Source organism: Rattus norvegicus, chromosome 7 (assembly GCF_036323735.1).
Source record: "Rattus norvegicus strain BN/NHsdMcwi chromosome 7, GRCr8, whole genome shotgun sequence".
NCBI lineage: Eukaryota > Metazoa > Chordata > Mammalia > Rodentia > Muridae > Rattus > Rattus norvegicus.
In genome coordinates this window covers 116,826,963-116,849,980 of record NC_086025.1, presented here as the reverse complement: position 1 = coordinate 116,849,980, position 23,018 = coordinate 116,826,963, and the positions used below count along the sequence as shown (strand labels likewise).

At 50.7% G+C, this 23,018-nt stretch overlaps 1 protein-coding gene across 9 annotated transcripts in view; it reads right to left on the bottom strand.

The window, feature by feature from the left end:
• Mpped1 (metallophosphoesterase domain containing 1) overlaps nucleotides 1–23,018 on the bottom strand; it is a 79,949-nt gene that overhangs the window by 41,809 nt on the left and 15,122 nt on the right. For 6 of the 9 annotated variants that reach the window (XM_063263938.1, XM_039079606.2, XM_039079605.2 and 3 more), the window contains one exon: nucleotides 17,389–17,570. The exons of the other annotated variants lie outside the window; for them this stretch is intronic. In XM_063263938.1, coding sequence (XP_063120008.1) covers nucleotides 17,389–17,570 — 182 coding nt within the window. The remainder of the gene's footprint in view (nucleotides 1–17,388; nucleotides 17,571–23,018) is intronic. 9 annotated transcript variants of the gene reach the window in all.

Below are 23,018 nucleotides of genomic sequence, written 5' to 3'. Positions count from 1 at the left end.
CGTCAGGTTGTAGCAATCTGTTATAGCAGCCTCGGGAGATAAATGCAATAGTCAACACCAGAAGCCAGAGTCGATAGTCTTCAAAGCAGTTGGAGAGAGGGTGGACTTGAGCTCTGCAGAGCAGGTGTGTGGTGGAGGGGCGAGTGGTGGAGGGGTGCGTGGTGGAGGGGAAGCATGGTGGAGGGGTGCGTGGTGGAGGGGTGCGTGGTGGAGGGGAAGTGTGGCTCTCAGTGCTCCCTGCATCAGACTGGAAAGCCCTGCTGAGGGAAGGCACCTAGGATGTTCTGGGAAAGCATGCTGGGAAAGAAGATGGCTGACCCTTGTGCTGGTGCCCACAGCTATGTGTGCTGAACTGGGTCCATTCCTATGCCAAAGTCCAAAACCCCAGGACCTGAGAGTATGACTGTGTTTGGGGACTGGGCCTTTAAAGAGGTAATGAAAACAAAATACCATGAGACAGAGAACTTAAAGAAGAGGAGAGGGCACATGCAAAGTCAGAGCAAGAGGACGCCACAGTCGGGCCCAGGAAACCCAACAGGGGCAGCAGCACTTGTCCTGAGAGCCCGACAAGCTGAGGTAAACCCCTGGGGTTTGCAGAAATGGGAGAACCAACCAGAAGCACATGGCTAGCACAGGGTATACAGCATGGCAGAAAGAGAGTCCCTGTCTCGATTATAAGAATAACCCTTAGAAAGGTAAAAGTTATCCTCCAACCTCCATACATGAGCCACGGCATGAACACGTACACATAACACACACACACACACACACACACACACAAACACACACACACACACACACACACACACACACTACATATACAAATAAAGCTTAAAAGGAAGCTTGATCTCAGATGCCCAGCATCTATAACAGAGAAATTAAACAAAGCCCTTGAGACTCTGACAGCTGCCAGAGGACCAGTGCACTGGAAGTGTGTCGATGAAAATACTGATAAAACATGAGACAAGCCACCTGTGATTCTAGGACTTCAGAGGTCAAGTCAGGAGGACCTACTTCAAGGCCAGTCTGTGCTACACAGCAAGTTTGAAGCTAGTCTGAGCTACATGGAGACCTTTGTTTTCAAAATATAAAACTGAACTGATGAAAATGAGCAAGTACGGTGGCCTGTGTGTGTAACACCGGTACCTGGGAATCTCAGGTAGAAGGATCGTGATTTTGAGGCTAGCCTAGGCTACATAGTGACACTCTGTCTCAGAATAAAAGAAAACAAAGTTGGGGACAGGGAAGTGCTTCAGTTGCTAGAGTGTTTGCCTAACACTGACAAAGCCCTGAGTCCCAACCCCAGTAGGGCCTAAACCAGATGTAGTGGTACAAGCCTTTAATCCCAGCACTGGGGGAGATGGAGGCAGGAGAATCAGGGGTACCCAATCATCCTCCACTATGGAGACCATTCTGGGCTACATGAGGCCCTGTCTAAAAACAAGCCGCAACAAAAATGACAAATCAAAACTGTGAAAGTGTCATGTACTATGATGTGCACACTTTCCTACAACTTGTATTAAACTTTTATACATTTAAATTATGGCAAAGGTAAGCAGCCTGGACCCCGGCAGGGAGAGCTTCAGTGTGTCAGGCGGTCAAAGTTCTAGAAAGGTCCTTCTGAGAAAGCTGCCCTTGGTTCCACCCCACTGGAAGATTCCGCAGCATCCCCTGGGGAAGGCAGAGCTGCAGGACTGCTGCCTTCCTGGAATTACTGAAGATGCTGGGCTCCAAAAGGATCCTAAGATGCGCTCCAGCTAGAGCCATACTAAAAGGGGAAAGGTTTCACCCAAAGCCAAGTTCATTATGGTAGCAACAGAAATGGTCATCAGGAAGTGATTAAGACTAAATGTTTTGGGGGCCTGAAGAGATGGCTCCGTGGTAAAGGTGACTGCTCTAAAACATGGGGACCTGAGTTCAGATCCCCCCACACTCACATAAAGCCAGGTGCAGAAGTGCCTGTCTGTAAGCCCAGCACTTGGTGGGGCCGGGGTGTGGGGGAGAATCACCGGAGCTCGCTGGCCCCAGTTGAGCCAAATCGGTGACCTCCAAGTTCAATGAGAGACCTTGTCTCAAAAAACTTGAAGAAGACACTGGATGTCACCCTAGGCCTCCCAACACATGTATGCACACAGGCATGCACCCACATGTGCACACACAACAAATAGTAAAGTTGATGATTTCTATTTTCCAATAAATTTCTCTGTAAAATGGGACATCTTCAGGATGAATAATTACCTTAGACACTTGGGCACTCTGAAGCAAATCACCTTGCTGCTTCAGCTTACCCAGTCCTTCATCCCACAGTAATTTTCCTGGCCCTCACAGGTGCTGCCCCACCATGACAGCAGGAACTAGTTCCCAACCTAAGTGTCCTGGGGACCCACAGTGTAGCAAAAGCAAACAGCTGAGGCCTTTCTCTGGCTATGCAACAGAGATCATGGAGGCCAAGCAGCAGCTCCCCCTGCAAAGGCTGGGGTACCCCAGAAGAGTAGAACATACAAGAGAGGCTGGAGGCAGGGAACAATTGAAAGCTTTTAGCAACAGTCTAGATGCCTAGAGTGGACAAAGGGAGAGGTGGAGTCAGGCCTGGGGGTACCAGCAAGTCTCACCAAAGCAGGTAGTCCTGGTTCATTGCTGTCACTGTGACGAAACAACCTTACAAAAAGCAACGTAGGGGTAAGGGGTGTTTATTTCATCTTACAATTCCATGTTATAGTTCGTCATCACAGGGAAATCAAGGAACGTCAAAGAGCTGGTTGCATCTCATCCACAGTCAAGAGCAGAGAGAATGGGTAGATCCAGGCTCATTCATTTACTTCCTGTGCTCAGCTTGACTTCTCCACTCTTAACCAGTTCAGACCCTCCTGCCTAGAGAATGATGCCACCCACAGTGGGCTTCGTCTTCTCACATCAATCAATGTCATTGCAACAATTTCTCACGGATACACCCTGTGATGGTTTGTATATGCTTGGCTAGGGAGTGGCACTATTAGGAGGTGTGGCCTTGATGGAGTAGGTGCGTCACTGTGGGCATGGGCTTTAAGACGTCTGCTCACCCTTGCTGCCTGGAGGTTACTCTTCCACTAGCAGCCTTCAGATGAAGATGTAGAACTCTCAGCTCCTCCTGCACCATGCCTGCCTGAATGCTTCCATGTTCCTGCCTTGATGATACTGGACTGAACCTCTAAACCTGTAAACAAGCCCCAATTAAATGCTGTCTTTTAAAAGACTTGCCTTGGTCATGGTGTCTGTTCACAGCAGTAAAATCCTAACTGAGGCACGCCCCCAGGCCAAGCCAATGTAAACACCCCCTCATCAAGGCCTCTTCTGGGTGATTTTTGGGCTGAATCGTGTTGACAAAGCTAACCCTCACACCAGGTGACAGGACACAGCAAGCAGAGAACCTCTGGGGGACCTTCAGGGGGTTGTTGCTACTACAATGGTATCAGCTGGGGAGTGACTATTTTGAGGGTTCAGGATGTGACGGAATCCAGCTCTCCTCTGTCAGCTCCCAGCTCCCCCTTCAGTTTCTCGGCTGTCAACCCAGCCCAGAATTAGCTCAAAAGGGCCCCGCATGCTTGCAGGTCCTCATTTGCTTCACGCTTTCTGAGAAAGGTGTGAAATTCTCCTTGCGAGAAATCAGAGAACAAACTTCGGCGCTTCAAATATCTGCCTTTCTTTGAAAACAAATTTCAAAGGGCTAAATCCGAACCTTCCAATGTCTGAAAAACAAGGACGCTACACACTTTGACGGTATTAATAATTAAAGCCACCACTGCATCCCAGGCTCTCCGGATGTGTGCATATGGTTGCCACTGCTGTCACCACGACCACTGTGGTGTGCCTGTCCTTCACCCGGCCCATGCCACAATATTCACTGCTTCCTGACCCTTCTGACCTCAGCCACCTTTATAGAGAGCAAAACTGGGCCTCAGACAGAATGGTGGGACTCGGAGGCAGGAGGACCTCTGGATCTACACACAGCAGCCCCTAATGACTGTCAGATCTTGCCGCAGCCTACAATACAGCTGCCTCAAGGCTGTGGATGCAGACGCCAAAGCAGGGGAGTAAAGATTCAAGTCCACCCAGGAGGCATGCTACCATCAAGCAAGGCCAGGGAGGGGATCTTCCACCCCATCCCAAAAGTCTGAGCCTCATTTTGGAAATGGTGCAAGCTGAGATTGTAGACACAGCCACATCCCAGCTCCCTCCAAAAGCCAGACAAGTCCTACTGTCCAGGGGCTCCCAGGGACTCTGGGCTTCGGGTATACGGTGAAGGGGTGAAAGGGGTGTCAGTTGCCCCATAGGGGTCAATTTACAGGTCAGCTTACAACAAGGCTGATGCCTGAGAAGAGGACGCTTGACCTCAGGGCCATGGTACTGGGGTGACAGACTTGCTTCATGTACCATGTCCCCATAGCAGCTGGTGTCCCTGGGAAGGTCCCAGGGAGGGTTCTGCCAACCATGGCATCAATAAGTAGCCCCCACCTGCTCTGCAGCTCCAGTACATCCTGGCCCTCCCACACTCCCAGCTGCGGCTACTGCCCCTGCCTCTCACCACATCAGCAGAGGCGGAAATGGTGAGTCTATTTTCCTTGCACCTAACTGAGCGTCTGAAGCCCCTGCACTGCCTCATTCAGACTCACAGAGAGCCTATCAGTGCCTCTCCCTTCTGAAGAGGAAAATGCCAAGGTTCAGAGAGGCTCACCATCCTGCTCGAGGTTACACAGCAGGGGGTGTGTGGAGGGGTGACTACACACCCTTTACTGGGTGTATATAACTGCCTTTACGATGTATAGAAACCTTGAGGGGTTTCTATACTGCTGGGGGCAGGGCGGGAAACCAAGAAAGAAGCCCAGAGTACCCATGTCTGTGAAGGGACCTGCACTTGGAACTTGGACCATGGGCTAAGACAGTCTCAACCCCTTTTTGGTTGAATGGCCCTTTCACTGGGGCCACTTAAGACTATTGGAAAACACAGATACTTAACATTACTTCCTAAAAGAAGCAAGGTTACACTTATGAGATAGCAGTGAAAATAATCTTATGGGTGGGGGCCACCACAACGTGAGGAAATGTATTTAAGGACCACAGCATTAGGAAGGTTGAGAACTGCTGAGCTACAGGATGCCTTCTAGACTGAATGAATGCTGAGGCTGGCACTGTCCATGGTTCTGAAGAGAAACCATCGCCCTCAAGTATCAAGGCTCCCCATCTCCAGTTTTCCCATCTGTAAAGTGGGGACAGCGTTACTTGAGCCTGGGGCTGTTGGTCTCGGATTAGAAGTAAGGGAAACACAAGAAACTGTCTATGAACTGTGACATCATTGTTGAACTCCTGTGAACAAGGCTTTGGAGACTTGGCTTTTCAACAGCAAACCAGGGAGTCTGGAATCCTCATCTCCTATCAGCAACTTCCCTTTGACTTGACTTTCCTGGGTGCTAATGCAATAGAGGAACTAAAACAATAGTTCCTTGTCTCTCTGCCTCAGCTATCATGATAAATGGAACTGTTTCCTTCTCTGTAGTGAAGACAGCAACCACAAATGCCTCCGGACTCCTCTGTGTTGTCCGGTGGCCTAGGCTTCTGTAGCTACTTCATTAATTACAAGCAAGTAAAATGTAAAATTTAGTTCCTCGGTCACACTGGGGTTTCAAGGGCCCCATACTCCCATGAAACCATGGACAGGACAGGTATAAAGCATTTCCACTACCTCAGAAAGTTCTGGAAAGGGCTAGTCTAGGGCATTGATGCTCGAGGTTTGGTCCTGATGGGGGTAGGGACAACACTGTGATGCCTTATGGGAGAAACCTCGAGTTCACCAGTACTCCCCCCACACACACTTCATACACAAAAACACATACCACACATTCACCTCCACAACAGGAACCACACACACACACACACACACACACACACACACACACATATGAATCACACTCACATGCACCTCACACACAGAAACATACACAAACACATTCACCCCTCCACAGAAATTTATTTTTTTTTCTTTTCTTTTTTTCGGAGCTGGGGACCAAACCCAGGGCCTTGCGCTTGCTAGGCAAGCGCTCTACCACTGAGCTAAATCCCCAACTCCAGAAATGTATATACACACGTGTATCATACACACACACATACACACACACCACTCAGACACACACACATCACACACAAATGTACCTCACACACAGAAACACATACACAGGAATACACATGCATCTCAGACACATACACATCTCATACACATGCACCTCATACACAGAAATACACATAGATACATACATACATACACAGGAACACACATACACACATAATGCATACATGTATACATACATGCATACATGCATACACACAGAGGAACACACATACATACATATACACACATACATACACACCACACACATACACACAGAGGAATTCACACATACACTCACAGAGGAACACACATACATACATATACACACATACATACATACACACCACACATATAAACACACACAGAGGAACACATATACATACATATACACATACATACATACATACATACATGCATGCATGCACAGGAACACACATACATACATGCATACGTGCATGCATACATGCATACATGCATACACACAGAGGAACACACATACATACATACACACACATACATACATACACACCACACACATACACACAGAGGAATTCACACATACACTCACAGAGGAACACACATACATACATATACACACATACATACATACACACCACACATATAAACACACACAGAGGAACACATATACATACATACATACATACATACATACATACATACATACATGCATGCATGCATGCATGCACAGGAACACACACATACACACATCCTCATAAGGACTAGACTGGGAAAGCAGACCTCTCTCCTGAGAAGAGGCTGGGAACAGGACTCCAGCACCTGCCACCTCTCTGAGTGACAGCATCCTCCTGAGGAAGCCAGGCCCAGCGCTTCCCAGGAGCCTGATGCTGAGCCCAGGTGTAGATTCTGGTGCGGGGCTGTGGGAGAGAGAAAAGTCTTCCAGGCATTTCAGAGCTCTGTGCATGGGGACAGGAGACTTTAGCTCTGTGCTGGCCAGATTTCCTGGCTTCCTAATTATTCCTGTCCTGGAATATGATCCAATATGAAAATGACATTTTAAAACCCACGGACTTATTTCACATCCAAACACATCCCTCCATGTTTGTGCAGATGAGGAAGCATATCCAAGCAAGATTCACTTCCTGACTCTTAACAAGCAGCTGGCTAGTTCTCTGTCCACAACATGATGGTTCATCTGCATGGGTAACTTATCTCAATACAGAGTTACCTAGGAGACACCTGAATATACCTGCAAGGCAGTTTCCAGAGAGGTTTAAGTGAGGAAGGAGGACCCACCCTGAACATGGGCAGCACCATTCCCTAGACTGGGCAGCACCATCCCTAGGCTGGGCAACACCTTTCCCTAGGTTGGGCAGCACCATTCCCTAAGTTGGGCAGCACCATTCTCTAGGCTGGGCAGCACCATTCCCTAGGCTGAGCAGCACTATTCCCTAAGTTGGGCAGCACCATTCCCTAGGCTGGGCAGCACCATTCCCTAGTCCCAACCTGGGGGGAAAAAGCAAGCTGAGCACCAGTATGCATCTCTGCTTCTTGAGTATGGACACAGTATGACCACATGTCTCACATGCCTGCCACCCTGCCTTCCTTACTGGTGGACTGTGCCCTGGAAGTATGAGCCACAATGAAACTGTCCTCTCTGAAGCTGGGTTTATCAGGTATTTTTGTCAGAGTCATGAGAAAACATTAATTAACACACACTCCCTGACCAAGAGCTAACAAGTGCAGATGATCCTGACGTGAGGGAGGTCAGACCACATGTCAGGATCACACTGTGACCTCCACCCAGAAGGACAGCACACTTACCACTGCAGAGGACAGTCACCTGTCCCCATGTCACAACTAGGAGGCAGATGAGCTGGGTCTTAAGCCAGAATGGTCCAACCTGGTCCCAGCATCACCCTCCTCTGTCTCCTCACCCTCTGGTCTCCTTGTCCTCTTGTCTTAATGTCTCTGGGGTGGGTGGGAGTCTCAGTTGGTTCCTGCCACTGTATCCCTCAGAATCTAGCACAAACGTGGAGTCATGACTGTGTCTATAGACTGGATGGAACAGAGACATGGTCACCAGTGTGGAGGAGCATTAGCCTCAGGTTCCTAGCTGTCCCACAACCTGTTCGAGCTGGCAGGCTCGAGTCTACCCTTCCACAGTCTAAACACTACCCAGTGCCCAAGCCCACTAAAGTGCCTTCTGCCTGAATCTCTCACTTCCTGGACTTCATCCCACTCTCACTGGGCCTTGGTTTCCCCAGGCGTTCCCTCAGCCACTCGGTGGATCTCCCAATCCTCATATCTGCCCACTCAGAGCAGTTGCCTCTGCCCAGAATGTGCCGGGACAGGGCCAGTGCTGGCTCCATCCATCCATCTTTTCTGCATTTACCTCAGAGGGTTCTAGTCTCTCTTGCTACTCTCTGCTCCAGACCACCTTGCCCTCTCACAGCTCTGAGCGTATATGCTCTGCCCTCTCCCTTGACTTCACAGAGACTCATTGCTGAATCCCCAGTGTCTGGAGGTGAGGCCAGCCCAGCTAATGCCTACCGAGTTACACACCCTGCAGATTGGAAAACGAGTACCAAGGGTGACCATCAGGATGGGCTGCAAAACAGCCAAGAAATGGAATCTCTGGGCAGCAAAGAAGCCTGTGAGAGGGTGGCAAGGAGGAGACAGGAGGGGGCCGGACAGGAGGGGCGGGGCAGGAGGGGACTGGGTGGGAGGGGCGGCACGGGAGGGGGCGGGGCCGCGTGGGTGCCTGTGGGGACTGCAGTGAAGCTAACTGATTTTACTGTTACAGGAGGTGAAGATGTTATGAGTAACCACTTAGATGCAGCAGAAAATGATACAGGATTCTCAAACCAGCAAGGGAGGGCGGGGGGGGGGGACTTCAATCAGTCCAAAAGAAAGCGGGGGTGGTGTGGGGAACAGGAAGCTCAAGATGAGTGACAGAAAGGGACATGTTTTATACACTAGAAAACACTAAACAAACTTTTGTGGTTACCCAAACATAAAATCCTTTGCCAAGATCCTCCCACAGGGAAAGACACCGGTGGAACCCTGGAGGTGAACCCAGAGCTAAACGAGCAAAGTCTGTGGGGAAAGACGTCACAGGGGCGGGCATCGGCAGGTCTCCATTTCCACTGTGCCCCACCCCCGGGAAGCTCCACTTTCCCACTCACAGAGCCCACGCAGCCCCAAGGGTTGATACTTCAAGTTTCAGGTGCTCATTTTTTAAATCATCATGATTTTTATTACACCATTATTGGTTTTGTAAGGCATCCTAAACCCTCTGACCTAAGATGGGATACAAATCAGTAAAAACTAAACCCTAAACCAGGCGAGAACTACTGGGGAGTCGGGAGCTTTCAAAGGAATACAATTGTCTTGTTTAAACTTCATTATTTTTACTATTGTTGTTGTTGTTGCTGTTATTTAAAGAGAGATAATTTGGATTGTGGTCCTTAAAAAACATAAAATAAACTGCAGTGGACCACACTTACACACACACACACACACACACACACACACACACACACCCAGCTGGTCTCATTTGAGAAACCATTCTGTTGTAAATAGGTAATTAGCGCTTAAGCACACCTTTCAAGGGGCTTGTGCATTAACATGAAAATACTGTAATTATGGCCAAAATTGCCCAGTACAACCTCCAATCTCAGCTCCTTCATCTTTATTAGAAGTTAATTTTCTCCCTTTTAGCCCCTAAAACACAGTTTGGCTTTGTAAGGTTTTCTTTTTTAAATAGAGAATATAGAAAATTAATTTTTAAATGAATCCCAACCCCCGCAGCACGAGGTACGCTCTAGTGGTCTAGACTGACCCCACCCATCAGTCACTCTATCACAGGCTGGTGATGGTGACCCCATCAGAAGCCCTGTCTGAGTCTGACGGAAGGGCTACCAGAGAGGATGCCAGGCCGCAGTGGTGAAGAGAGAGGCCACTATGGTGGTTCATGGGGCTGAGGTATTGGCCATGCCAACCTGGCAACTTGAGTTTGATGCCCAGAGCTACGTAAAGGTAGAGAGGGAAAACCAACCCCACAAAGTTGTCTGCGACCTCATAGCCATCCCTCCGTGCAGAACGATAAGGGTTTCAAATAAGTTCGTAAAAACTTGTGCGAGAATGACCTCGTGTGACAAAGTAGAATGACGTTTTTAAAAGTCTAAAAAAAATAAAAGAGCAAATTAAATAAAGAAACAAGAAACAAGAGACAACTACAACAAACGGTAACATTCAGTCCTGCGTCTCGGCTCCTGAAAATGTCTGAGTAGTGACGTAACAGAATGGTAGGATGGACTAGAGCCCAACTTCCCAGCAAATACACACGCGCAACAGCTACTGTTAGCCTTTGAGAAGAAGAGAAGGCACAGTGGCTATTTCTGTTGATTTAAAAAAAAAACAACAAAACAACCTTTTTATTCTTTGAGAGCTTTATACAGGTATAAAATGTTTTTTAATGATACCTCCCCTATTGGTCCACTACCATTCCCCTGGACCCAACCTTGTGTTCTCTCTCTCTCTCTCTCTCTCTCTCTCTCTCTCTCTCTCTCTCTCCTCTCTCTCTTGCTCTCTCGATCTCTCCCTCCCCCTCCCCCTCCTTCTCTTTCTGTCCTTCTGTCTGTCTGTCTGTCTGTCTTGCTTGCTTGCTTACTTGCCTGCTTGTTTTGTCATTATCCCTCTGTGTTCAATTAGTGCTGTCCAGATGCACATAGTAGGGTCATCTACTGGAGTGACCACAACCCATCAGCAGTCATGCCCCAAAGAAAAATGACTCTCCCTCCCCGCCCCCCCCCCCGGCAATTGCCAAATGGCTCCCCATCCAGACTGGGGCCTTAGGAACCTTCACCCACCCATGCCAGAGTGTTGACTAGCTTGATCTTGAGCAGGCTTATGCCGGCTGCTGCCGAGTCCAAGAGCATACTGTGGTTCGAGTTTCTTTTTTTTTTTTTTTTTTTTTTCCGGAGCTGGGGACCGAACCCAGGGCCTTGCGCTTCCTAGGTAAGCGCTCTACCACTGAGCTAAATCCCCAGCCCCTCGAGTTTCTTTTTTAACTGATGTGTCCCCATAGGAACCTCATCCTCTCGCCCTCTTCACAAGCGTCTGCTCAGTGGTCCTTGCTGGTGGTTGTAAGGACCAAACATCCCTCTCCTCCTCTCACACCTTCAGGCAATGATCCCTGTTGGTTTCTCCTCCCTGGCCCTGGGCCTCTGCACTGCTGGGTCAGTCTAAGCCACCATGACCTCTGGCCAACACTAACTACAACCTTCCAGGCCCAACAGTCTCCATCTCCTGTACTGTACTCCATCTCCACACCATAGCCATTGGAGATCCCGAACATAGTCTGGCCTGTCCCTCCCTGGGAAACTCTTGGTGACCTTAGTGAAGCTAAGGTTAAACTCCAGAGGCTGCAGGCAAGTATCCTACACCTTGGCTCCCAGCCTCTTCCAGCAATAAGAAGTTCATGGCTAGATCTTTCTAGACCTCTCCTAGAGGGTCTTTCTAGGAAGCTCCCACCTCAGTCAGCTAACATCCCACTCTGTGAGTTGATTGGAGTCTTCTTCTGTCAGTTACTAAATGGTCCCACCCTCTCACTTGATTGGCTGTCACAACTTCAGGGGTGAAAAGGACTACTTCTGTGTTACTGTCATAAAATCTTCATATAGGGAGCACAGCAGATCCCCAAATGATGTATCCACTGGGCTGATTGAAGACCCCTGCCTGTCTCCACAGTGAGGTGGGAGAGGCAAAACCTTCTACTAACCTATGCTGGGGCCGTGACACCATAAGACTTGTGGATCCCAGATGTACTGGGGTCCTGGATGGGACCTGGAAACTCAAGTGTCATAACCAAGATTCAGGGCTCTCATTTGATTGACATAGACTGGGGGTAGCCAACCAGCTGCTGAGAACAGAAGCGTCCCCAGGGCCCTGATTTCAAGTTCTCTGGGTCCTGATGTAGCATAAGGCCTGACACCCCAGCACTGAGAACCCACCCCACTCCACCTACCCCATGCTACCACACAGGCAGTAACAGCCCTATCTACTTCCAGGGCCCGAGCTGGAGAGCAGATGCCCCTGGGCCACTGGGCCAAAGTGGCCAGAAAGTGAAGCCAGGTAGCCATTGTGGTGGTGGAGAGGGATGAGGGCCCGACGCTGAGGTTGGGCCAGATGCACACACAGGTCAGAGGCACTCTCAGGAGCGGAGAGCCTTGTGTCTTGAGGTGCAGAGAAGCAGAGAGGACAGATAAGAAATCAAGAACTAAAGTAATCAAATAGAAGAGGGAATCTGCCCAACCTCTGGGGTTAAGAAGCCATGAACTATGGAGCCCTCCCATCCATGCCCGAGACTGGCCTCCCAAGAGGTAAGGGACAACCTTACCAGAGATAGCCAATCAGGGGTGACGGAAAGGTGGCTAAAGAAGGTCACCCAACTACAGCAGCATCGAAAACATTTTCCGACAGGAATTATCAGAATGTGCAGACCACCAGCTGTGCCCACTCTGCAGGGGGTTGGCAAGGCCAACCTTTCTGCTCCTTTACCCTCTTGAACTGCAAAGAGGTAAACCGTGCAGGCCTCGGGCCTCCAGCGCAGTCACAGCAACATCCTAAATGAGGCGAGATCCAGACCCGGGTTTGCAGTAAATCTCTACTTCCTCCCACCCACCCCCCACTTCCTCCCTCGCAGATTTTAATTAAGGGTTTCCTTGCAGAAGACCGAGCTCTATTTAACTAAATCCTTGGCCCCCTTTTATATTGTCTCCTCTATCGTTCTATGCCAGGGTGCCAGGAAAAGTTAATTATAACTTCTAAACACTCCATTAAGCCCCCCCTCCCAGTCTTCCTCCTTTGCCCGAGGCCGAGCGACTAAATCAGCTGGTTCATCGCGCCCTCCACAAACCTCATTCTGATTTTCTTTCATGCTCAAGGCTAAGCAGCCTTGGCTGAGCTAGCCTGATCTCCATCTTCAAGCCTTCAGAGGCCCACAGGAACCCACAGGATGAACAGGAGCTGGGGTGGGGGCCTCACTCAGCACAGCACTCACTCAGCACAGCACCCACTCAGCAGGTGAGTGGAGAAGGCCAGAGAGCCAAGAGGGCAGATGACATCGGGATCTGGATAGGCGGTCACCAGCCACCAGTTACATGGTAAGGTACAGCTTGCTCCACAAGGAAGGCATGGGGGTGGGGCAGAGCTCTGGAAAGTGAAGAGAAGCTGAAGGCCTAGTGATATCTGTAAGGAGGGATCTGGGGGAGCCCTAGAGAAAGCTAGAGATATCCCACTGGTCTGTGTGGGGTAAGAGCTGGGACACTATCTGTAGTTAAGGTGGTTGGAGGAAAGAATGAAGGGAACCCACACACACACACACACACACTTCACGGAACAGGATGGGAATCAAAAGAAATGATATAGAAGCAAAGACAAGGCCCAGGACAAAGAGGGAGAACTCTGCAGAAGTTATCTGTCAGGTGCCAGGTGCATAGAGCAGAGGCTAGAGGGGGATGGGGAGGAGTGAGCGGCACACCCTAGGGTGTGAAAGGGCTGAGACCTAAAGCTGGAACTGTGAATGAAGGCCGTGTGCCCCCAGCCATGGGGATGCATTCCTGGGCAGCCCAGAGAGGAGCTGGCATCTTTGCAATAGGAATCTGGCCTGGCTTCCTCACCCAGGAATCTCTGAAGCAACCAGCCTTGGGGAGGGAAAGGATTCTGCGCTGCCTGCTCTCACAGTATTTATTATCTGAGGTGAAGTCCTCAGCCATTTCCTAACTTCTTACTGGGACAGTCACATGAGAAATATGTACTGCTGTCACTGCTCCAAGGACACTGATAGATACCGATCCTGATGGAAACACAGACATCCTTGAGTGCTGGCAGCAGCTCAGTGGCAGTGTGGGGTGGCCTGCTCAGCCCTGGTCAGGTACCTAAACCTGTCTCACTGAGGGTCTGCATTAGCTTTTACATCTCCTGTCTATCAGGAACTGGCCTGGAATGAACCCACATCTATCCCTGAGACCAGCAGGTGGGGAAGACGTTGCCTGGGGCACGGCCCTCAGGCTGAAAAGGCTCGGGTACATTGGGATAGCTGAATAGCCAGGGAGGACTCTAGCCCATGCTGCCCATCTCTCCTGGATAGGCACAAAGCACCAGTCACCGGGCAGACCAGGTCTCCTCAGAGCTGGAAGCTCTGAGTTTATCTGATGCAGACTAGCACTTGCTCCCCTTGAGGAACTGGGAGACAGCAAGGCCACGAAGAAGGAAATCTCCTGATCCAGATGGCAGTCCTGGAATCTTCCAGAGTTTCTGCCCATGATGCTGCCATCCTGACTCACTATCCAGATATGCCTTTGGAAAGTCGTGGGGACCTCCCCATGCCCAACCAGAAAGCCTCCATCACCCTTAGAATCAGCCCCAACTCCTCGCCAGCTCTCCTCGCTGTACCTATTTGGTTTTCTGTCCTACCTCAGAGCCTACAGCAGCCAAGTCCCCTCCACCCCTAATCCTTCTCTGCTTTAGGTTCACCCTCTAGCCTAGACCAAGGTCACCTTTGCAGGGTTCCCCATGACCACCCACATCCCGGGGTCCCCAGGTCAATTCTCAGCAGATTCCTGTTTCTCTCTGTCACCCAGACTGAGCAGGGCCCTGGGTCTTTCCTCTCCACCGTCTCTGCACCTGATACATGCCGACTCCTAAGGATGAATCAGAGGAAGGCTTTCTTCCGGTCTGTTCTCTGTCTACAGAGGCAGCCGACCACAGAGATCACACATCAACACTCGGAAACGGAGTCTCTGAACATTCAGAAACGGTTAACGTGCATTTACAGCCAGCCCTGCCAGCTCACTTCACCACAGTCTCCTTCCTCTGAGCCTGCTCCCACTCCTGTCCTGAGGGAGTCCTGATACGGCAGACATCAGTTCACAGAAGCAACCGTAGCCCTCGTTCTACTCTTCACAGCCCACAAAACTTAACTGTCTCTCCCACCTGCCTCCAATCCGCTTTTGGGGGGTGAACCAGGCAAAGAGAGCCTGACCAACATGCAAAATGGGGTAACTGGGGTCAAAGAAAGACCTCCGGCTGCCGCTGTCCCACTCAGGAAGCAGACCCTGGGGGTCAGCCAAAGATGATGAAGCCACACACGCTACCCCTAAGAGCAAGAGAGGCAACAACGAGCCTTGCTGCAGAGTCCTCCTGCCTGAGTTTGATTCCGACTCTGCCACACACTAGCTGTGTGACCTAGGGAGGGTTGCCTTGCGTCTCTGGACCTTCGTTTTCTACTCTATAAAGTGGAGCTAACAGTAGCTGCTCCCTCCTGTCATCAGGACTGAAGGGGGTGATTCCACACAGGAGGGCACAGAGTTGATGCTCAGGAAACACGAGCTGTACACACATGCACTCTGCACGAGCAGGTGTACGCACGCATGCATGCGCACGCGCATGTGCACACACGCTCGACCACCTACCAACCTGAATCGCCAAGCCCTCGGGAGTCTCTCTTCTCCCAGCAAGAGCAGTGCTCTAGCAACCAATAACCTTTCCACCAAGTGGCTCACTCATTCCTGGCCCTGGATCAAGACAAGAAGGCACCTCCCTCCTCTCCAGTCTGCAGCTCACCCTATGCAGTGACAGTCCCGGGCTCTCCAAACACTTCAAGGCAGCCTCGAAAAGAGGCCCTGTAGAAGGAAACCTTCAGGGTCTATGCTTTGCCCCAAACCATCTGGCCACACCCTATTCAGACTCTCAACTCTTCTGCAAGACCCATGTTTCCAAGCCAAGCCCCCATTGAAGATTTCCTTTCCCTGGAGAAAGCCACAGCCTGCTCCCATGCTCCACTCCCTTGGTGATCTAGACCCATGGACCACACAACCTAAGTTTCTGTGCCACACTGCAGGATCTGTGACTTCTTGTCTGTCAAGAGAGGGTGCGATGAGAGATATCAGGACAAAACTGTGGCCACATTTCACCAAGGCAGAGAGTAAAAGAGAGCCTGCCGCACAGAGCCTGGCACATGGTGTCTGGCCTGTAGTGACCCTCACCCAGCCAAATGGAGCCTCTTGTCTTTCGAAAGTCATAGCAAAAGAGATAAAGAACTACCCTGGGTATAAAGAACCCTGAAGAAGGTAGTCCGGAACATGGCTGGGGAGGAGTCTGGCTGTCTCTGGCCTTGGCTATACACTCCCCTACCCTAGCCTTCACATGTTCCAACCCAAATGATGCTGGATTAAAATCGCCCGTTTGAAAAATCAATATTTAAAATGCGAAGCTTGCCAAGTGGAAGCAAAGCCCTGCTTGTAAATATTTGTTTCCACTGGTGGAGCCAGGCCTCTCACTCACTGCAGCTACACACCTCATGGCTGGCCCCCTGCTCTGCAGCTCCCAGCTAGCTGCACATCGATACACCCGGGGACCGCAAAGGACTGGAAAGTCTGCCAGCCCCCAGGAGCTTCTTACGGGGGACATCAACACATCTACATCTCCTCTCCAGGACAGCAGGCCTGTGCACCAGGCTACCCGGGGGCCATCCAGCTGCCCACCCCTCCCCGAGGCAGACACAGAACCACCTCACTGTGACTTTCCCACAGATTCCAGAACACGCAAAGTCCCTACCCTAGGTGTTGGGAGAGGAGCATGCTAGTTTATCTCTTTGTTTTGGACAAAAGGCACCCAGACAAAGCCGTACCCACCATTACCTGTGGGGTCAGGCCCTGCCACTGCCCACAGTAGCTGCTGCCCCCAAAAAGAACTACCTCAGGTGTCTATACCAGCATGAGGCCACAGAGCGGAGGGCTGTCCTCACTGGAGGCTGAACCACAAGCATATGAGTAGAAGACCTTCCCTGGCATTGCTGTTCCCAGAAAGCCATTCACCTCTCACCAGCTTGGCCAATCATTCATTCATTCATTCATTCATTCATTAGTTCAACAGTTGTTTTGTGAGCATCTATGCCAGACACTCAGGACTGAACACACAGGTGGACCATACACATGGGAGCCGAGCCAGACCCTTTGGGAGGGTCTCCAAGACCGAAGACTAACAAACGAGTCACAGTCAAGATTAGGTGTTGGAAAGACCCGGATGGGACGGGAGAAAGGTACAAGACACAAGCTAAAAGAGCAGGGAAGGCTCCCCAACATAGTGGGCAGCCCCATCCCAGAAGGTGCAGGGCAGGGCAGGGATGACGTGCTACTAGGAGAGGGCAGCTCTGGATGTCACATCCTCACAAGCACCAAGTGCGCTCAGCATGCAAGACCTACCCAGCCATTCATTGAACTTCTTCACCTCGCTTGGGAGCCCCAGCTCCGTGAAGTCCCCAGCGTGGATCAACACATCGCCGTAGGGCATCTGGATGGGATCTGTCCTTGAGTGAGTGTCAGAAACACAGACAAAGCGTGTGTAGCCAGGTGGCTTTGGGGCATCGTGAGGCACTGGGTCCACCCTGCGGGGAGAGAAGGTGCTGCAGGTTAGCGTTGCCACGGAGCTGTCATCCTGCAGGGCGGTGCGTCCAGAATACAGCCCTCCCATGTTCTGAGCCATCAACTCGGTGTCCAACTGAACATGAGCTAAATGGCCAGCCTTCTGCAGGACCCGGCAAAATGTTCTCGTGCCCTGAGCCTCGGCCTCCGGTGATGTAAGGGTTAATGTTTACTGTGGTGGAATTTTGGATCACTGCAAAAACACAGGCCTGGGAGTGTCCATGGGGATGTTTCCCCTGAAGGTTTTGCCCTGAATGGAGGAGGCAATGTTAAGTTCCAGACTGATTTTAAAAAGGAGAGGTAAGCAGCAGCTGTTATCTGGAATCGGGCACAGTGTGACCATCTATGTCACACTCCTGCTGCCATCCTTCCCCTGACCATGACAGGCTGTGTCCTCGAACTGTGAGCCAAGAAAAACCCTTCCTTGCTTTAGGCTGCTTCGTCTGTTTTGGGTTTTTTTTGTTTTGTTTTGTTTTTTTTTGCTTTTCCTTTTTGTTGTTTTGTTTTGTTTTATTGTTTGGGGTTTTTTTTGTTTGTTTGGTTGGTTGGTTGGTTTTTGGTTTTGTTTTCTGTCAGAGCAACGTGAGAACCTCAGAGCACGGCCATGAGGGTCTGAACACCGTGCCCACATACGGCGCCTACCACTGCAGCCGAGCCGTTCTGAACCAAAGCAGCATTTCCCAGCTTTGCTCATCACTTCTGGGCCTGTGCAGCTTTCGCTACAGAAACACTCCCGTGCTGGCTGTCTCTGCTTTGGCAGATTTGCTTTTCAACCTCCCCAAACCATCTTTCGCCCCTGGGGGCACTCTTGTCCTACAGACACCGGGTAGCCTGAAATCCCCAATCCATTCAAGAAAACTGGTCCTCAGGTCAGCACTTAGCACAGTGCAAAGGATGCGGAAGCTGCAGCCCCAAGGAGAGCAGCAGGGGAGGGGCTCCAAAAGATAGGTGACAGTTTCAGTCATTTTGATACCAAGAGCCCTCTGGGATTGTGCAAGACAATACCCCCGCAGTCAGAAAACCAGGTCCCTGAGCCCCATTCAGCCACTGTCACTTAGACACAAGAAGAACCCAGGGCCTGGGTTTGCACCTGGGCTAGAACATTCCAGAAATGCAAAGAGCATAGCATAAGCTACATCCCCATTCCCAGGAGCCCCAGCGGCTGGCTAAGGACCCCACCGAAAGCCCCTTGTCCCATGTTCTTCACCGAGCATATATGCATCCGGGTGACTTCACCAGGCTTGCAATGCTTAAAAACAACACGATGACATTTCAACAAGCAGCCCTCTCCAAACGAGTATGCCGCTGGAAGAGTCGTGTTTAAATCTAATTATGCGTCAAACCAAAAGCAGTACCGTATCAGTTACATAAATACTTTTAAAGACATCTTTCTAATTATCCTTTTTTTTTTCAGACAATATACTTCGAAGAAATTTAATTAACACCTTATGAGAGACATGGGTTCAGCATGCTAATGTGCACGGTGCATCCTCCTGCTGGATCTGCAGCAGGTGGAGGAAACACGCCAGTCTCTCCCCACCCCTCAGGAACCACAAGAGGAAGCACCCTTGGTCCCCTTTGGGGGTTGTTAAGCCTAGACAGAGCCCCGGCAGCTTGGAGCTAAGCTGACTGGGAAGACAGAGAAATTTTCCAAATAAGTCTAGTAATGGTTGGCCGGGAAGGCACTGGGTTGGCACTGGGCTCTCGTCTCCTCTGACTGTCCACACATTCTGTGGTCAATTAGCACACGTCCTGAGGACCTAACTGAAGCCCACTTCCAAGCCCAATGAGGGTCAGAGAGATGAACAGGCTAGAATCCTGCTCACCAGGAGCCATGGATTTGACTAGAACGTGACCCTGTGGCTCCCAGTTGTGCTGGGGCAACAGAAGGGCTGAGGATCAGAGAAAACCATCACTGCTCCGGGTTCCTAGAAGCTTCCAGAAGGAGGCAGTGTATGAACAGATGTAAAAGGGAAATCTGCCTGCCATTCTCACCTTCCCTGTGTCTTCTGGGACTAGGCATCTTCTCTCCAAGGCAGACTAAGAGGCTGGGGCCAGGGGAGGTTTCTACCTGTACTCCACACTGTTTCACTCTTCTGACAGTGCTGACTGGACCACAGGGGTCAAGTCAGCACGGGACTACTGGGAGACACAGGAACTCGGGCAAACCAAATAAATCCATTTGTTCTCCCACCCATCACACACATGCATATGCAACACACACACACACACACACACACACACACATACACACACCACGCACATACACACCACACACATACACACACACAAACACAAACACACATCCCCACATACACATACACACACACACCACACACATACATACCACCATACCACACACACCACGCACACACAACCATAACAAACACAACCACACACACATACACACCACACACAAACACACACACAAACACAAACACACATCCCCCCACACACCACACACACACATACACCACACACACACACACACCACCTCACACCACATCCCCCACATACACATACACACACACATACACATATACACCATACACAAACACACACACATCATCTCACATCACATCCCACACACATACACGCACACACATATACACATGCACACCTACACACCACACACAAACACACATACCACATACACCACACATATACACCACACACACTTTATAGATGCCATAAAGTTATAAAGACCACCTCAAAAAGATCAAGAGAAAGGCTGAAGGAAGACACCAGGAGCACGGTGGGACCCACTCTTTAGAAGGCAACCTGGCCACCAGGCAGCCGAGGGCTCTCATCAACAGGGGCGGCTGTGGAAGCCGGAGCTCTTTAATTAACTTTACCTTATTTCCCTGCACCCTGAGGCTTCTGAGCACAGTGAAGACAGAAGCCTAGAGATCCCCAGAGAGCGAGTTAAAGCCTCCTTTCCCCAGCTCAGTTCTGCAGCAAAGCTGTTTGCCCAACCTTGCAAGAAAAGAGAGCGAGCTTCACTCCCAGTGTCTGGGAGCTCAGCACACACTGAGCAGTGTCTCCACATTTGTTTTCTTCCCCTTCTCATAACCCTCTGCCCAGTATCATGCTGGTATTCCCATTTTACGGATGACAAAACTGAGGCTCAGGGAAAGGCTATTTCACCCAGTCTCAGCCACGGAACCTGGCTTCAGGGAGTTAGGGAGATCCTTCAGTGGGTAAAATGCCTTCAGCTCTGTTCCCAAAAGCCATCCTGAACAGCACATGCCTGGTGTCAAGCACCCACAAAGGCCTCCTAAGAGATGCGTTGTCCCTCCGTTGCTCCAGAGAAACATGGTGCTCTGAAGTCTGAGGTTCCTGTCATGCATGCCACCATGGGACTGACATTGGCCCTGTTGCTTGGGGACCCTGAAAATGAGGAGCCTAGAGCCCAGGGCAAGTCGTGAATGGTCAGCTCCACACCACACAGCTGTCCTGACCCTCTCTGTCTGGGCTCTGCCCAAGACAGGCAGGTTCCAAGGTGACCTGGCCACCCTGCACGTGCACATCGCCTGGCCTGTACTTCCTGCTGCCTCTCAGCCTTCAGCGACCTTGCCCTTCCAGCTGGGATAGCACACTCTGCTGGCACCTCTGAGCTTCAGACCCTCCTAGATCCTCAGGGCTCTTCCTGAACGCATCCTCCCTCCCGTTCCCTTCCGTCTTCCCATTTGCTGTACTAGGGCCCAGGCACAGCAGGGTCATAGATGGGAACCAAGCCTCCCTAGGAAACAGCACCTACATCTGGGCAGGGCCAGGGGCTTTGGAGGTCTTCATGGAGAGTGGCACATGCAGGATGTCTACAGAGCACATGGGGTGGAGCACTAGACACGCCAGGGAACAGCCTAAGCAAGGATCCGAGGGTCGGGCTGTGGAGACGCTCAGCCAGGAAAGCATTTGTCTCAGAAGCAGAAGAATCTGAGTTCAATCCCTAGGACCCAAAGGAAAACTGGACAGAGGAGCCTGCCTGTAATCCCATTGCCAGGAAGGTGGAGGCAGAATGGACTTAGCCTTAGTGGTAAGAATCAGGTCTCCAAACTCCAGGTGGACAGCTCCTGAAGGAGACACACCTGAAGTTGATCTCTGGCCTCCATGTATGCATACACACACACACACACACACAGACCTGTGTGCATGCCCACACACGTGCACACATGTGCACAAATATACATGCATACACACAAACACACGTGCACATGATCTCACCCATGTGCATACATGCATGCACATGCACATACATGTGGTCACACACATGTGCACACATGCCCACACACATACAAACACACACAAGACTTGAAGCAGGAGGAAGGATGAAAGGTCAGGAAGCAGAAACAGCTGCTATGTCTGTTGCCTAGGCATAAAGGACAGGGCTGAGCTCTCTCCTCCTGCCTTGCCCCAGCCCCTGCCCAGTTCCAGGCTAAGCCCTCTTCCTCTCAGCTAGTGAACAGGTTGAGCTCAGTGCACAGGGCAAGTGGGCGTCCTGGCTCTGTGTGCTCCTCCTCAGAAGTCCTGGTTTTTCCCTCTGCAGAGAGTGGATCAGGTATGATCCCAGTCAGGTGCAGGAACCAGGGACAGAAGGTTCCTCCCAGTCTAGCTCTCCCGTTCCTTTTCTCTACATTCTTCAGCTAACAGCACTGCCTGGGAAGCCCCAGATGACATTTAAAGGTTCTGCCCCATATCTCCAGTGACCCCAAAAGAGCAGAGGGAAGAGCTGTTTGTTTAACACTAATTATCTCCACCTTTCATGGCAGACTCCAATAGCCTGCCCCCGCCCCGCCATTGCCCACTGCTGCCCCTGCATGCCCAGGGTCTTGATGCCTAGAGGGCTCTCCTGAGAAGCCCCTGGGGTTTCTCAGTCCCAAGACCCATAGCTAGAGTTCCCAGCTCCAGACAGACATCACTCAGGCAACGACAGACTACTTATCAGCAGGGTCTCAGGGGCAACTGAATAAACCACACAACTCAGAGGCCACGTTGAACTGTCACTGTTATTATTAAATATAAATTGTGTATTTATTAAACAGGATCACCGTTCTCTTACCCCTGAGACTAAGCCCCTGACGGTGATAAATCACTAGGCAGGGAGCAGAGATCATCCTGTAAACCTTTCCTACAGGCAGAGTGGCCACTTGCCAGGGAAATCCCCAACAGCCTGGGAACCTCAGATCTAGAGTCTAAATGGAAGGGACAGGAGGCCATGGCCCCAGGTCCCTGTGCCTGCCCAGACTTTCAAAGTTCTCCTTGTGCTCCTTCCTAAGCCCTACCCACACCCCTGTGGCCATTCAGACCCATTGCTCATAGAAGCCAGGACCTTCACTACCCAGTGAGGCATTCCATAGAGCAGGCCAAGGGGGAGAGGTCCAGACAAGGGAGACACCAGCCAGACAACAAGA